The 16,324-nt window shown below is 52.2% G+C and overlaps 1 protein-coding gene across 4 annotated transcripts in view; it reads left to right on the forward strand.

Moving 5' to 3' along the window:
* TEAD4 (TEA domain transcription factor 4) overlaps positions 1-16,324 on the forward strand; it is an 86,237-nt gene that overhangs the window by 37,019 nt on the left and 32,894 nt on the right. For all 4 annotated transcript variants that reach the window (XM_508934.8, XM_063785400.1, XM_054663010.2 and 1 more), the window contains one exon: positions 15,422-15,486. In XM_508934.8, the coding sequence (XP_508934.4) occupies positions 15,422-15,486 (65 nt within the window). The remainder of the gene's footprint in view (positions 1-15,421; positions 15,487-16,324) is intronic.

Consider the following 16,324-nt stretch of genomic DNA (forward strand, 5'->3'; position numbering starts at 1 on the left):
CTTGAGGCCAGCAGTTTGAAACCAGCCTGGGCAACAAAGCGAGACACCATCTCTAGTAAAAATAAAAAAAATTACCCGGGTTTGGTGGTGCTAGCCTGTAGTGCCAGCTACTGGGGAGGCTGAGGCAGAAGGATCTCTTGAGGCCAAGAGGTCAAGGCTGCATTGAGCCATGATTGCACTGTTGCACTCCTGCCTGGGTGCCAGAGTGAGGCCCTGTCTCAAAAAAAAAAAAAAAATGAAGCAAGAATAAAAACGGAATGGCTGTTGGAAGGCCCAGATCAGGCTTCTGTTCCTGTTGGAAAGTCCTCAGGAATCCTAGCTCAAAACAGCGGTCTTGGGGCAGGAGTGAGAGCCCTGAGTGGGTCTCTAAGTGGCTGAAGTCAGTGACAACGGGGCCCCTTCCTGGCTTCCAACAGGATGGCCCCAGACCATCTGCCCACCCCCACGGGTTTCCATTCATTTCTCCCCCACACCCAACGCTGGTGCCACCCCCACCATTGTTGCTTGGCTCGGCTTCCCCAGGGTCGCCCTTGCTTCTGGGTTGGCCCTCCAGACTGTCCCTGCTTTGACCACTTCTTGCTCTGATGGTTGCTTGGCTCGGCTTCCCCAGGGTCGCCCTTACTTCTGGGTCGGCCCTCCAGACTGTCCCTGCTTTGACCACTTCTTGCTCTGATGGTTGCTTATTTTTTCCTTTTTCTTTTCTTTCTCTCTCTTTTTTTTTTTTGAGATGGAGCAACTCTTGTTGCCCAGGCTAGAGTGCAGTGGGCGCAATCTCAGCTCAATGCTACCTCTGCCTCCTGGGTTCAAGCGATTCTCCCACCTCAGCCTGCCGAGTAAGCTTGGATTACAGGCATGTGCCACCACTCCTGGCTAATTTTGTATTTTTAGTAGAGACAGGGTTTTTCCATGTTGGTCAGGCTGGTCTTGAACTCCAGACCTCAGGTGATCCGCCCACCTTGGCCTCCCAAAGTGATGGGATTACAGGTGTGAGCCACCGCACCCAGCTTTTCTTTTCTTTTCTTTTGTTTTTGAGACAGAGTCTTGCTCTGTCGCCCAGGCTGGAGTGCAGTGGAGCAATCTCGGCTCACTGCAGCCTCCGCCCCGTGGGTTAAAGTGATTCTTCTGCTTCACCCTCCCAAGTAGTTGGGTCTACAGGCGTGCGCCACCACGCCCAGCTGATTTTACAGGTGTGAGCCACCATGCCCGGCCTTGCATCTGTATTTCTAAATAAAGTACTTGAATGTGTTTGTGGCAGTTAAGATAAAATTTGTCTTTAGCAGATCCCAAATAACAGTGGCTTACATAGGGGAAATTTCCTTCTCTCTCCTATAAATGTCTGGAGGGTAGGTAGTCCAGGGAAGGTGTGGCAGCTCTGCTCCATGAAGCTCTCAGGGACCCAGGATGCTTCTGTCTTGTGGCTCATGAGCATGCCTTCCATTGTGAATGTTCCCTTAAGGCCCAAGCAGCTGCTTCAGCTCCAGGAGTTACATTGCAGCTAGCAGACAGGAGAATGGGATGAAGAAGAGTGACCTGGATACATTTAAGGAAGACACTGGGAAACTAACCCCTGAAATATTTACTGGCCAGAACTCCTGTGAAGTCCCTTCCACTTCTACTTGTGAAGTTTTGCTTCTTACTTTTAGCGCCTGGGGAAGCATCATGGGGGAGACAGCTGTGTGTGGAGCACCTGGGGGTGCCTGGTGTGGTGTTGGGTGCTTTGCAGAGGTTGTTGCCATTTAGCCAGGAGGGACGCAGCCTCTGGAACCCCCCAGGCTCTTTCCTCTGCTTTGGTGGAGGAGGGGATGGGTATAGATTGTAGCTTAGGTGTGAAATGAGAAAGGGCAGGGGGAGTGTAGGGAAGGGCAGGTGGCTTGGCTGGGGAGCTGTGGTGTATGTCCTGGACCCTTCACAGGGCAGGTCTGTGTGCTTTAGAGGCAGAGGTGGGCCGGAAAATGTAAGTGTGCATGAGGCATCCAGCAAGGGGCAAGGGCGGAGGGCGCTGTGGGTGTCTGGGAGGGCCCTGTGGAGACGCCAGAATGCACTAAATCAACAGACATTTGTGGAATTGAGCACCCCTGGGGACCAAGGGCTTAAGGGCTTTGAGGACTTGCTTTTTGGGTGTGTGTGTGTGTGTGTGTGTGTTAAAAAATACGTAACATTTTCCATTTTAATCATTATAGTTTTTCAGTTTATAATTTGATGGCATTAAATATATTCACATTGATGTACAGCCATTACTACCACCCATCGCCAGAAATATTTCATTTCAAAGTGAAATTCTTTACCTTTTAAACAATAATTACCTATTCTCGCCATCCTCCCCGCCCTCAAGCCCTGGCAACTGCCGTTCTGCTTTCTGTCTTTATGGGTCTGACTCCTTTAGTTACCTCATATAAGTGGAATCATACAACATTTGCCCTTTTGTGACTGGCTAATTTCACTTAACACAAGGTCCTCAACGTTTATCTGTATTGTAACCTAGGTCAGAGTTTCCTTCCTTTTTAAGGCTGAGTAATATTCCATTGTATAGACCACATTCTGTTTATCTGTTCATCTGCCGACGGACATTTGGGTGGATGCTTAGTTTTATTTAGTTGTTATAGGTAGATGTTTCTGTCCCTGCTTCACATATAAGGATACTGGGGTTAAGAGACCGTGACCAAGCCTGGGGAAGCGCCAGGCTGTGGATCTCTGGCAGGACTGGGGTTGGAATTCTGTTTGGCAGGAGGGAAGCCACTGACTCAGGGAAGCAGACTGAAAACGGTTTGGCAAACTGTCCTGGCCATGTTGGCATCTCGGATGCTGCTCCTCCCCTGTGCTGAGACCCAGGGAGGGGCATGGGATGGGGACGCTCGGGAGGGCCTGGAGGAAGAGTGAGGAGGGGCAGAGGTGCTGCTTCACTGTGCTTCATAACACGTCAGCGCTCCCAGCATCCTGGGCATCCGTGATCTTTCGGTCCTTTCAAGGGTCCCTTCAAGGAGGGAGGAATGGCACCTCTGCTTGCAGATGCAGAAATGGAAATTCAGGGAAGCCAAGAGTTTCTCCCAGTCTCTCAAGTTGGAAGTGGAGAGTGGGGCTTTAACCCAGTTCTCCTGCCTCCGAGCTTGGCGTTCCTCTGTCAGCTGAATGGCCTTGCTCCTCCACTGCCTGGCCCTGGCTCCAGGTGGGTCAGGCCCTGGGCAGGGCCCTGGAGGCTGTACTGCAGGCTCTGACAACCGCCCAGCCCCCACAGCACCTGTCCTGCATGAGAATAGGTTCTGCTGGGATCCAGACACCCGCTCACCCCGTCTCTTCTTACCAGTCCCGGGGGCCGAGCCAAGGCAGGACTGCGTGGGGACTGATGGAGGGCTCTCAGCAGGCAGCGCTGACCAGCCCGGCTGGGAGCTATAGATAGCTCTGAGCTCACCCGCAGTGTGTGGGATGGGCCCTCTGGGAGGCGGAATGGGAGGCCGAGCTGAGAGCTGACTCAGACCTCAGCTCACCATGGCTGCTCCCCTCCTGTCTTCTCATCTTCCCTTGGGGGATCTGCGCTTCCCATCCTCTGTGTACCCCAGCCCCATTCTGAGCCCCCAGCTGCTTCCAGCATCCCCAGAGCTCTGGTCTTTTCTCCCCGCTCACTTCCCTGCATCCAAAGGCCACCAGCCCCTTTCCAAGTGGGCCGGCCCGGTGGGGTACGGGGTGGGGCTAAGAGGATGATTCCCGACCTGGGGACCGGGCCTTAGCTGTTTGAGGACAGGGGTTAGGCTGCTCCGAGCTCCGCCCACGGCACATCCAGCATAGGACACGCTGACCAAGGCCAGGCAGACATGCAGATGACATGCAAAGCAGCACGGCAGATTAACACCTGCTATTTCTGAGCTGAGTCTCCCACGCTTGTTGGCTCCGGCCCTCCCCTTGAGCACCTCTTACCCTCCTGGGCCGGCTCCCCAGCCCGGGGTGCTTGCCTGCTCCTGCTCACGGCCGCTTTCATTTCTGCCCTGTCACTGTGTGACCCTCCCCCTGGCACAGCCAACGCTGGCCACGCTGACCTCCTTTGGCCAGGCTCACAGTCGGCCTAGCCTAGCGTGCAGGTGGTGGGACTCGAACAACTTCTTGCCCCCTTCTGCCTGCTCCCCGCCTTCCCCGCTCCTCACACTCAGTGCTGGCCGGGTGGGCTCGCGTCCCGCCTCCTGCTCTCTGGAGGGCTGTGGCTGGCTCTGGGGTTCCCTCTGCATTCATCCCTTTCTGCCTCCTATGCTTCTCACCTTCCTGAGGTTGCTCTTGACTTTCCCGAGTCTTCCTGCCTCTTTTCCCTGCCTCTCTCTCTGCTTCTCCCCTCCTGTGTCCCAGGTGGGCCATCCTATTAGCAGCCCGTCAGTTCTGATTAAGTGACCACCCCCCACTGGGCAGGCTGGGCTGAGGCCGTGTGGTCTCTGCTCTCCACGACTTCATGGTCTAATGAGAGGGGCAGGAAAAACTTCTCTGGACAGTTAGCCACCCAAGCAGACACTGGGGTTGTCCACAGCCGATATTAACCAGATTTATCTTGGGAGTTTTCCTGAAGGAAGCAGAGCTGAGGGTGAGTGCTTGTCTTGGTCTGTTTTCTGTTGTTGATAACAGAATACCTGAAACTGGGTAATTTATAAAGAAGGAGTTTATTCCTTACAGTTACAGAGGCTGGGAAGTCCAAGGTTGAGGGGCTGCATCTGTGAGGGCCTTCGTGCTGGAGGGGACTCTGCAGAGTCCCGAGGTGGTGTAGGCATCCCGTGGCGAGGGGGCCGAGTGTGCTTGTTCAGGCCTTTTCTTCCTCTGAGACAGCCCCCAGTCCCACTCCTGCGCTCTGTTAGCCTATTAATCCCTGAGTGGATTAATCCATCGTGAAGGCAGTGCCCTCAGGGCCATATCACTCCTTAAAGGCCCACCTGTCAATACTGCCAGATGGGGATTACATTTCAACATGAATTTTGGAGGGGACTAATATTCAAACCATAGCAGTGCTCCAGGCAAGGGGGTGGAGAGATTGTGAGCATCAGCCTAGAGGCGAGACTTCACATGGTGGGTTTGGGGGACCCTGGTGGAGGATCAGGGCAAAGCACTGTTGATTCCTCAGACTGTCAGAGGTGAAGGGATTCCCTCGTTTTCTGGATGAGTCACACAGCTAATAAGAGGCAGAACCGGGACCAGACTCAGGCTGAGTTTGGGACTAGATAGAGCACGTCGAGGGTCTTTTCACAAAGGTGATGGGACAGAGGTCACGGAGTCTCACCTGGGCTCCTGCCCCCGCTTCTTCACCATGGCCTCATTTGCAGGATTCTCTGCTCCTCTTTGCTTTGTTGCCCTGTGGGTTTCCAGCTGCTCCTATGCTCCTCCCTATGGCCTGCAACCCTGACTTCAGGTGCCTGGAGGCTTGATGACGGGAGTGTTCAAATCTACTCTGTCCCTGAGAGCTGGCGTGACCTTGGGCAAGTTATTTAACCTCCTTGGGCTTCATTTTCCTTTTGTAAAGTGGAGGTCATAATACTACTACCTTTGTGGGAGGTGTTTTGGTTTATTTATTTTATTGTGAGAAAAATATACATTACGTAAAATTAACCATTTAAGCCATTTTTATGTGTACAGGTCAGTGGCATTAAGTACATTCACCTTTTTGTGCAACCATCATCACCATCCATTTCCGGAACTTTTCCATCATCTCAAATAGAAATTCTGTACCCATTAAACAATAATTCCCCATTCCCCTCTGCCCCTATAGCCGCTGGTAACCTGTTCTATTTTCTGTCTCTATGATTTGCCTATTCTAGGCATTTCATAAAGGTGGAATCAAGCCAGCCGCGGTGGCTCACGCCTGTAATCCCAGCACTTTGGGAGGCCGAGGCGGGTGAATCAAGAGGTCAGGAGTTTGAGACCAGCCTGGCCAACATGGTGAAACCCTGTCACTACTAAAAATACAAAATTACAAAATTAGCTGGGTGTGGTGGTGTGCATCTGTAATCCCAGCTACTTCAGGGGCTGAGGCAGGAGAATTGCTTGAACCCGGGAGGCGGAGGTTTCAGTGAGCCGAGATCATGCCACTGCACTCCAGCCTGGGCAACAAAGCGAGACTCTGTCTCAAAAAAAAAAAAAAAGTGGAATCAGGCCAGGCGTGGTGGCTCATGTGGCTTATGCCTGTAATCCTAGCACTTTGGGAGGCCAAGGCAGGCAGATCCCTCGAGGTCAGGAGTTCGAGACCAGCCTGACCAACACAGTGAAACCCGTCTCTACTAAAAATACAAAATTACAAAATTAGCTGGGTGTGGTGCGCACCTGTAATTAGCTACTCGGGAGGCTGAGCCACGAGAATTGCTTGAACCTGAGAGGTGGAGGTTGCAGTGAGCTGAGATCATGCCACTGCACTCCATCCTGGATGACAGAGTGAGACTCCATCTCAAAAAAAAAAAAAAATGTAATCATACATATTTCCTCTTTTATGTCTGGCTTATTTCAGTTGGCATAATGTCCTTAAGCTTCATCCATGTTGTAGCGTGTGTCAGAATTTCCGTCTTTTTTAAGACTAGGTAATGTTCCATTGTATGGAGAGACTGCATCTTGCTTATCTGTTCACCTGTGGATAGACATTTGTATTGCTTCTACCTTTTGACTACTATGACTAATACTGCAGTGAACATTGGTGTACAGGTATCTTGAGTCCCTGGTTTCAGTTCTTGTGGGATTGGAATTGCTAGCTCATGTGGTAATTTTATGTTTGAGTTTTTGAGGAACCACCAAACTGTTTTCCACAGCAGCTGTATCAGTTTACATTCCCGCCAGCAATGAACAAAGGTTCTGATTTCGCATATCCTCATCAACGCTTGTTATTTTCCATTTTTTGGATCATAGCCATCCTAGTGGGTGTGAAGCGCTATCTCGTGGTTTTTGATTTGCATTTCCCTGATGATTAGTGTTGTGGAGCATCTTTCCATGAGGTTATTGGAATAAGACATTGCCTTCTAGTGTTGTAGTAGGGATGAGAGCACACAGTAGGTGCCAAATGCACAGCACAGGGGTGAGGGGAACACGTACCTGCCCTCAAGGAACTCACAGTGTGGCGGGGGAGCATGACTAGGACGGACACTGAGGCAGGAATGGGCATGCCCTCTTGGGTGGGGAGCAGTGCAAGCTTCTTGGGGCTTCCTGGAGCTGTGGCCTTGAAGCCTGGCTGATTTCACCAGAAGCCTCAGAGCCCTCCAGGGACAATGGTAGGAACAGCTCAAATGTCAGGCCCAATTGCTGCCTTCTCAGGCTTCAGTCAGAAGTTCCTTCTCCACAAATAGCCTCCTCCTCCAGCCCCAGGTGTTTATGGCTTCAGTTGATCCCTGGATAGCTGCACCCCCCCACACACACACCCCGGCCCCCGCTTCCAGGCCATTGGGGATTAGGGTGGGGCAGCGAGGATGGGCCCAGCCTCCTCTCCCTGAGCCCCAACCTACAGGGGTGCAGTGTGGCACTTGCTCACTCCACCAGAGGCCTACAGTGAACCAAAGATGTCCACACACACTTCCACCCACTCTTGGGTGGGGAGGCTTGTGCCCTCAGCTCCTCAGTCCTTTTCAAGTTTGAAAGCTAATAGCATTCATTATAATAGGGCTTCGTTAACAATATTAACAGTAATCGCTGACCTTGCTGGCCCTCTGCTGAGTGGTGCGTGCTTTACTTACTCCATGCCATTTAACAGTTTATGGTCTAGTGGGTGGGCTGCCATGGAGAGAGGGGACTCAGCACAGAGGAAATGAGATACAGAAATGACCTAGCCCAGGCAGGATTTTGCAGCTGGGGTAACGTTTTCAGCGGTGCTATGTGGCGGAGGTGGCCGGCAGGGTGTGTGTGAGGCTGGGTGTGGGGCTAGGAGAAAGCGGAGATTCCTCGTGGACGCTGCATCAGGAATGCTCCACCCTCAGCCTTTAGGCCAAGGCTCCTGTTTCTCCACGGGCAGCCTTCGCCCCTGGTGGGGTGGGGCCGTGGGTGTGAGCTGGGGGCTGTCGGACACATGTGCTCTGACAGATGGACAGATGGGCCCACAGTCTGGCAGGGGCGTCCTTCCCATCCCCACCCAGGCCTGCCCTGGGGTTGGCCGAGGCCACCTGCCACGTTGCAATGCGCAGCTGCCTGACTGGCCTCCTCCTTCCCCAGCCTGTGTTCTCAGCCACCAGAGGGGGAAGCCTGCGGTTATGCAGCTAGGGGCAGAGCTGGGACAAGGACAAGGACAAGCCCCTCCCACCGCCACCACCTCAGCTGGGTGCTTTACAAGTTTCTCACTGCCATGGCCCTTCTTTGCCGGCTGTCACTGTGGTTCCCACGCTCTACCTGTAGGCCGACGCTCCCTACTCCCTTCCCCTCTTGCCCCTGACTCTGGGGGCCTTCTGGTGTCTACATGATCCAGGATACGCTGGCTCCCACCAGCTGTGGGTACCACTGTCCATGACTGGTGGGCAGGACCTCAGGTCCAAGTAGTTGGATCTCCCTCCAGGACCTTACCTCATGCAGAGACTTAGGAATCGGGGGGATTGATCCAAAGGGAAGGAGCAGCATCGTCCCTTGCGGAGGAAGCTCAGCCCTGTTGGGGGAGCATATCCTGGGGGGAAATGGCCAGCATGTAATACTCTCGAAGCACTGGGGACAGCCTTGGAAAACATACCTTCTCGTGGTGCCTGGGACACTAGCAAGCCATGAGACTGTGAATAAGTCATTTCCCCTCTCTGGGCTTCCATTTCATCATCATCAGGCTAAACAGGACCTCTAGAGTCACGTGGTCCAGCCCTGCTTCTGAGAGAAGTGACCTCCAATTCCCTGTTCATTCGGAGTGGTACCATGCAGTAGCCACAGATGGGCACTGGCACCAGACTACATGGACCCGAATCTCAGCCACATGCTTGCCTGCGACCCTGAGAAAATTTCTCAACCTTGCTGTTTCCATGTCCATAGCGTCGATGAACCCTGAGGAAATTTCTCAGCCTTGCTGTTTCCCTGTCCGTAGCGTGGATGACAGTACCACCCTCATTTAGCTGTTGTGAGGATCGAAAGGGTGAATGCAGATAAAGCTGTCACAGGATACATATCCGTATCCGCACAGATACTTGTACTGATGAGGTATGCAGCAAGTGTTCATTGTCATTAACATTTTCACAGGAGTGACAGGCCACGGCAGCTCCCTCTGTGTGTAAAGCCTGGATTAGATGCCAGCTGGCCTGGAGGCAGGGAGATGGCTGCGTTGACCTCTAGAGCACCCCTGGTGGCAGGAAGGAAGCTGCTTGGGTCCCCTTGGCTCACACACCCACAGACACCCCACACTTCACTCCCTCACGGGGGGTTCTCAACTGCCGGCATCTCCCCTGACCAGCACAACGAGGCTGGAGGGTCTGAGATGAGCCAAAAAGGGAGAGGAGGAGGAAGCTCCACAGACAGCCAGGGAAAAGCACAACTTTAACAAATACAAACCTGGAGGACAGTATGCCAAGTGAAATATACCAGACGCAGAACCTGGAGGACAGTATGCCAAGTGAAATATACCAGACGCAGAAGGACAAATGCCGAGAGGGCTCACTTAGAGGTGGAATCTAAAACAGTGGAGCTCACAGCAGCAGAGAGTAGAATGGTGGTTACTGGAGGCTGGGGTGGGCGTGACGGGGAGATGTTGGTCAAAGAATATAGTTTCAGTTAGATGGGGAAATGTTTTTGGTTTCTAGTTTTTGTTTTTCCGTTTTGTTTGTTTGTTTTAGACAAGGTCTTACTCTCTCTCCCTGGCAGAAGTGCAGTGGTGTGATCACAGCTCACTGCAGCCTCAATCTCCTGGTGACCCTCCTGCCTCAGCTTCCTGAGTAGTTGGGACTACAGGCATGTGCTACCACGCCTGGCTAATTTTTTATTTTTATTTTTATTATTTTTATTTATTTATTTATTTTTTTTTTTTTTTTGAGACAGAGTCTCGCTCTATCGCCCAGGCTGGAGTGCAATGGTGCAATCTCGGCTCACTGCAAGCTCTGCCTCCTGGGTTCACGCCATTCTCCTGCCTCAGCCTCCCGAGTAGCTGGGACTACAGGCGCCCGCCACCATGCCCGGCTATATTTTTTTTGTATTTTTAGTAGAGACGGGGTTTCACTGTGTTAGCCAAGATGGTCTCAATCTCCTGACCTCGTGATCCACCTGCCTTGCCCACCCAAAGTGCTGGAATTATAGGCGTGAGCCACCGCACCCAGACTTATTTTTATTTTTTTGTAGAGATGGAGTGGGTTTCACTATGTTGCCCAGGCTGATCTTGAATTCCTGGGCTTGGGCGATCTTCCTGCCTCAGGCTCCCAAAGTGCTGGGATTATAGGTGTGAGTCATGACGCCCAGTCAAGGAGGAATGTTTTTGGAGACCTATTGCCCAGCATGGTGACTGTAGCGAATAATAACATATTGCATTTTTCATAAGTTGCTAAGAAAGTAAATTTCATGTTCTCATCATGAAAAATGATAAGTATTTGAAATGATGGATATGCTAATTATTTGATTCAATCATTGCACGTTATATACGTATATCATAACATCACTTTGTACCCCATAAATACAGGTTGAGCATCCCAAATCTGAAAATTCAAAATCTGAAATACTCCAAAGTTCGAAACTTTTTGAGATGTGCGCCTTGAAGGAGATGCTCGTTGGACCGTTTTGGATTTCGGATTTTAGGATTAGGGATGCTCAGCTGGCAAGTATATAGTGCAGATAGCCCCCAAATTTGAAAAAAACCCCAAATCTGGAACACTTCTGGTTTCAAGCATTTTAGATAAGGGCTAGTCAACCAGAATGTACAGTTTAAAAAAAGAAAGAAAAGCCAGGCGTGGTGGCTCACACCTGTAATCCCAGCACTTTGGGAGGCTGAGGTGGGCAGATCACCTGAGGTTGGGAGTTCGAGACCAGCCTGACCAACATGGAGAAACCTTGTCTCTACTAAAACTACAAAATTAGCTGGACGTTGCCTGTAATCCCAACTACTTGGGAGGCTGAGGCAGGAGAATCACTTGAACCTGGGAGGCGGAGGTTGTGGTGAGCCAAAATCGCGCCATTTCACTCCAGCCTAGGCAACAGAGCGAAACTCCATCTCAAAAAAATGAAAAATAAAAATAAACAAAAATAAAGAAGAAAGAAAAAAAAAACAAAGATGGGCCGGGTGTGGTGGCTGATGCCTGTAATCCCAGCACTTTTGGAGGCTGAGATGGGCAGATTACTTGAGGTCAGGGGTTCGAGACCAGCCTGGCCAACATGGTAAAACCTGTCTCTACTAAAAATAACAAAAATTAGCCAGGTGTGCTGGTGTGCGCCTGTAATCCCAGCTACTTGGGAGGCTGAGGTGGGAGAATCACTGGAACCCGGGAGGTGGAGGTTGCGGTAAGCCGAGATCACACCAACTGCACTCCAGCCTGGGCGACAGCGAGACTCCCTCTCAAAACAAAACAAAACAAAACAAAAAGAAGACGGCTGAGCTTGCCTTAGACCCTTGGTGTGGCTCCTGTCCCGCCCCATTACTAGCCTCTCGCCCGGGGCTGAGACGGCCTTTCTAGCAGCAGAGCCCTGGAACCTTGTGGCAGAGGGTGAGGGTAGTTGTGGGGTGGTGGGCAGGGGCTCCTTGCAGAGGCTGAGTCCTCTGTGATGTTTGGGGTTAGGGTCTCAGCTGATGGGGGCCAAGGCCTCCCTACTGCTTCTCACCACAGGCTGCAGAGGAAGCAGCACTGTTACGGGGCAGTCCTGCCTGATGAGAGGAGGTTCCATTAACTAAGCATCCTTGCTTGGCCAGGCCTCGGGCCATATTCAAGCACCTGAGCCAAGAGTCACACCTGGGCAGTTAGTCCTAGGTCTGCTGTGGGTGATCTGGTGCAGTTCTCTGGCAAATAGGTATAATTACCTGCCCATTGCAGGGAGGAGGTGGATTTACTGTGAAGTTAATGAGGTTTACGCGTTAGGACCCAGCACTTACATGGGCCCCTTCCAAGTCCCTAAACTTAATTTTTGCTTCATTGAAGTGTAACTGACATTACAACAAACTGTACATGCTTAAAGTGGCCAAGCTGATACATTTTGACAGATGTATGCACCTGTGAAGCCATCACCACCATCAAGATAATGAATATGTCCATTGCCCCCAAGTTTTTAACCTAATTTTGTATTTTTAAAATTCTTTTTCCCAAAGGGAGCCTCCCAATTGCTAAATGTCTTAGGCCTCACAAAAGTCTGGGTTTGCTCATGTACAGAAAAGTTCAATGAGACCAGGATAGGACACGCCTTAAAAGTTACGTTGGACTAATCAGAAGTAAAAGGTTATTTGCATGTATTTAACTTACCCCTTTGTCTTAGAAGGCTAAAACAGTTACGGGACATCTGACCAGCATCTTAGCATTCATTCCCTCATCATTCAGGCAGCAAGTATTTATTGAGCGCCTACAATGTGCAGGCAGTTTTCTAGGTGGTGGGTATAAATAAGTGAATAAATAGACCAAAAATCCCTATTTGCATGGACTGTGGTTCTGACGGGGGTGAGGGCACAGACAGTACTCAAATAAGTTAGATTATGTATTATGCTAGAAGGTGCTGTGGAGAAAAGTAAAGGCAGTGGGTGCCAGGGTGGGCGGGTAGGAGTATGATTTCAACCCTCAGTGGGGTGGTCAGGGAAGAGACAGTGGCACCCAAGGGGTGCAGGTGGTGTGGGACTCTGGGGCAGAGTGTTCCCTGGAGGAGAAACAGGAAGCACAAGGACCATAGTGGGGCAGGTGTGGGCCTGGTGTGTTTCAGGACAGCAAGAAGTTTAGGATGGATCGGGTAGACTAGATCAGAGAGGTGACTGAACTGGGGTGGCCAGATCCTGCAGGGGTTTCCAGGCCATTGTAAGGACTTGGACACTGTTAATCTGGGGCAGATGGAAGCCATTGGAGGGCTTTTGAATTTCGATAGGGTCGCTGCAGCTGCTGTGTTGAGCATGGACTTGGAGCAGGGAATACAGGTGGAAGGTGATGATCCTAATCCAAGTCAGAGATGGCGGGAGCTTGGACCCTGTAGGGTGCGGTGGTGCACAGTGGCTGTATGAATTCTGGATGTGTTTTGGAGGTAGAGCCACACCAGACTCATTCATTCATTCAGTGAGTAGGTGCCAGGTACTGGAGATGCAGACTTGAATGGAGGCATAGTCTCTTCCTCTGAGCTGTTGAGAGTCTAACAAGGAAAGACAGACACGGATAACTGATGAGCACACGATATCCTGTGTGCAAGGGACAGGCCAGAGGAGCAACCAAGAACCGTATCCCAGATGGTCTGCCATCCCCATCCCTCCTGCTACACTGTCACCCACTTCGCAGCTCTTGGGAACCTCTCTTCCTCCCTCATGCTTTTCCTTGCCCGTAGACTAGTCTCTGAGCTGGGTTACTTACTTGGGCCTAGAGCATGTTCATTTTACAGAAAAGGAAACTGAGCCACAGAGTGTTCTCACTGAGCCAGCGTTGAGGTCTATTTCCTATATCTGTAGAAATTTGGAAGAATCTGCGGGAAAAACCTTAAAGGAACTAGATTTAAGAAGAGACGGCTGGGCTGGGTGCAGTGGCTCACGCCTGTAATCCCAGCACTTTGGGAGGCTGATGCGGGTGGATCACTTGAGGTCAGGAGTTCGAGACCAGCCTGGCCAACATGGTGAAACTCTGCCTCTACTTAAAATACAAAAAATTAGCTGGGCATGGTGGTACACACCTGTAATCCCAGCTACTTGGGAGGCTGAGGCAGGAGAATCGCTTGAACCTGGGAGGCGGAGGTTGCAGTGAGCCGAGATCGTGCCATTGCACGCCAGCCTGGGGGACAAGAGCGAAACTTCGTCTAAAAAAAATAAAATAAAATAAAAAGATAAAAAAGAAGAGAAGGCTGAGTGAAAGTCCTTAAAGGGAAGAGACTTACCGTGCTCCCAAAGCTCATTGGTGGAGCTGCCAGGCTCTAGCCTGGCTCACCAGCTCCCAGGTCTGTGGCCCTACTTCATTCACCCACCGGTGATGACTTAGACCCGAGATGCTGCATGGGTGGCTTTAGTTAGACCTGGGGTAGAACTGTCGACCGTTCACTGGACCGCCAAAGCCTTTCCCTAGAAAGCTTTGAGAGGAGACATCTTGTGGACTCAGGGTTTCAGGTGCAGATCAGACCACAGACAGTGTCCCCAGACTCCAATTCTCCCCCGACTCCTTCCTCTGACACAGACGAGGCAGTGGTCCCAGGCCAGCTCACCTTTTCTGGCAGACCTCTGGAGAGTAGCCTCTTAATTCGGCCTTGGCACTGGGGAAAGGTCAGCTCGGGGGTCAGCTTGGCCTTGGCCGTGCACTCTGGTTACAACCCAGGTGGCAGGCAGCCCACTCCCCTCACCTCCCCGGGCATCAGCAGCTGCCTCCCACGGACAGCCGCAAGCCCTCCCGGTTCCGCAGCACAGGGCGGGCTGGCACCTGCTCCCTCTGATCCCCCCACTCAAACCCTCTTGCTCTGCCTCTCCTCATCCGATGCTTCTCCGTATGGTCTAACACTAGCCAGGGGTGAAGGGCCACCCAAGGGCTTGCCTGACCACCCAGCCTGAACTGGCCCCCGGTCCTCTGAACACGTCCCTGTCCGTAGCACCGGTGGATTCCATTGTGTGGGCACATGCTGCTCCTGAACTAGGTAATGCTTTGAAATAAGGAAGCCCTTTCCATCATCTTTTTCAATACTGGAAACCATGGATGCTCTGGGGTTTTCCAGGTTGCTTCAGGCACTGCAGCAGTCCCTCGGGGGCTGGGCCCATGGGGAGTGCTCAACCTTCCTTGTTGAGGGGTCTGAGTCAGCCATGGGGCTGCACATGTGCACTGACTGGCTTTTCTTTATGAGCGGACGGGCTCAGGCCTCCTCTCCAGGGACACTAAGTGTCTCCAGCAGTTGCACCCCCCCATGCCCGCTGCTGCCTGCAGACAGGACAAGAAGTCTGGACGCTCCTACTCATTTACAGAGGCGGAGGGCACGGTGGCAGTCACACAGGGCAAGGCCGAGGGCCGGGCAGCTCCCTGGAGCCTCCCAAGTGTGAAGAAGGCCCAGGAGAAAGTGTGGGGAGAGGAGAGGAGGCCGCCAGCGCTGGGTGAGGAACGGTGCCGGGGGTCAAGGGAGGCTCTGGAAGTTCCTCAGGCTGTGCGTGTTGGTGGCCACGGACCCTGCTAACCTTGTTCTCGGGTTTCAGTCCCCACAGTGAGGCCTTGTCTTCCTCTCGCTGCTGGGAGATCCCTGTGATCCAGAGAGGGAACCCACAGAATCCTCACCCCACAAATCCGCTTAGGATGGGCAGAGAGTGAGGGCAGGGCTCCTCCGTAGAGGGTACCCCGCACCCCCTCACTGCTTCCAGCCTTTTGTCCTTCTGTCCACTGAGAGGCTGCTGGTGTCTCCGCAGGTCGGAACGAGCTGATTGCCCGCTACATCAAGCTCCGGACAGGGAAGACCCGCACCAGGAAGCAGGTGGGCCTCAAGAGACGGGTAGGGGTCCCGGGGGTGGTACCCCAGCACCAGCCTGCTCCCAAGGTGGGCCAGGCCCTCCCAGGACCAGACGCAGGCTTTTGAGGGGCGGCAGCTCTGGATGAGTTATCCCTGTTGGGCGTGTCACGGGTGGTCCAGTTTTCTTTTTCTTTTTTTTTTCTGAGACGGGGTTTCATTCATGTTACCCAGACTGGAGTGCAATGACGTGATCTCGGCTCACCGCAGGATCTCGGCTCCTCCTGGGTTCAAGTGATTCTCCTGCCTCAGCCTACCGAGTAGCTGGGGTTATAGTCACCTGCCACAATGCCCGGCTAATTTTTTGTATTTTTAGTAGAGACGGGGTTTCACCACATTGGCCAGGCTGGTCTCGAATTCCTGACCTCATGTAATCCACCCGCCTTGGCCTCCCAGAGTGGTGGGATTACAGGCATGAGCCGCCACACCTGGCCGGGTGATACAGTTTTCTTGGGGTCCCTGCTGCCATCACTTAGGAGGAAACCCCTCGCCTCTCTGGAGAGTCATCAGCCCCCATCTCATCCTTCTCCAGGACAGTAGGACAGACAGTAAAACATTGGCACTACTTTTCTTTTTTGTTGTTGTTGAGACAGAGTCCTGCTCTGTTGCCCAGGGTGGAGTGCAGTGGCGCAATCTCAACTCACTGCAACCTCCGCTTCCCGGGTTCAAGCAATTCTCCTACCTCAGCCTTCTGAGTAGCTGGGATTACAGGAATGCGCCACCACGCCCAGCTAATTTTTGTATTTTTAGTAAAAATGGAGTTTCACTATGTTGGCGAGGCTGGTCTCAAACTCCTGACCTCAAG

Source organism: Pan troglodytes, chromosome 10, assembly GCF_028858775.2.
Source record: "Pan troglodytes isolate AG18354 chromosome 10, NHGRI_mPanTro3-v2.0_pri, whole genome shotgun sequence".
Classification (NCBI taxonomy): domain Eukaryota; kingdom Metazoa; phylum Chordata; class Mammalia; order Primates; family Hominidae; genus Pan; species Pan troglodytes.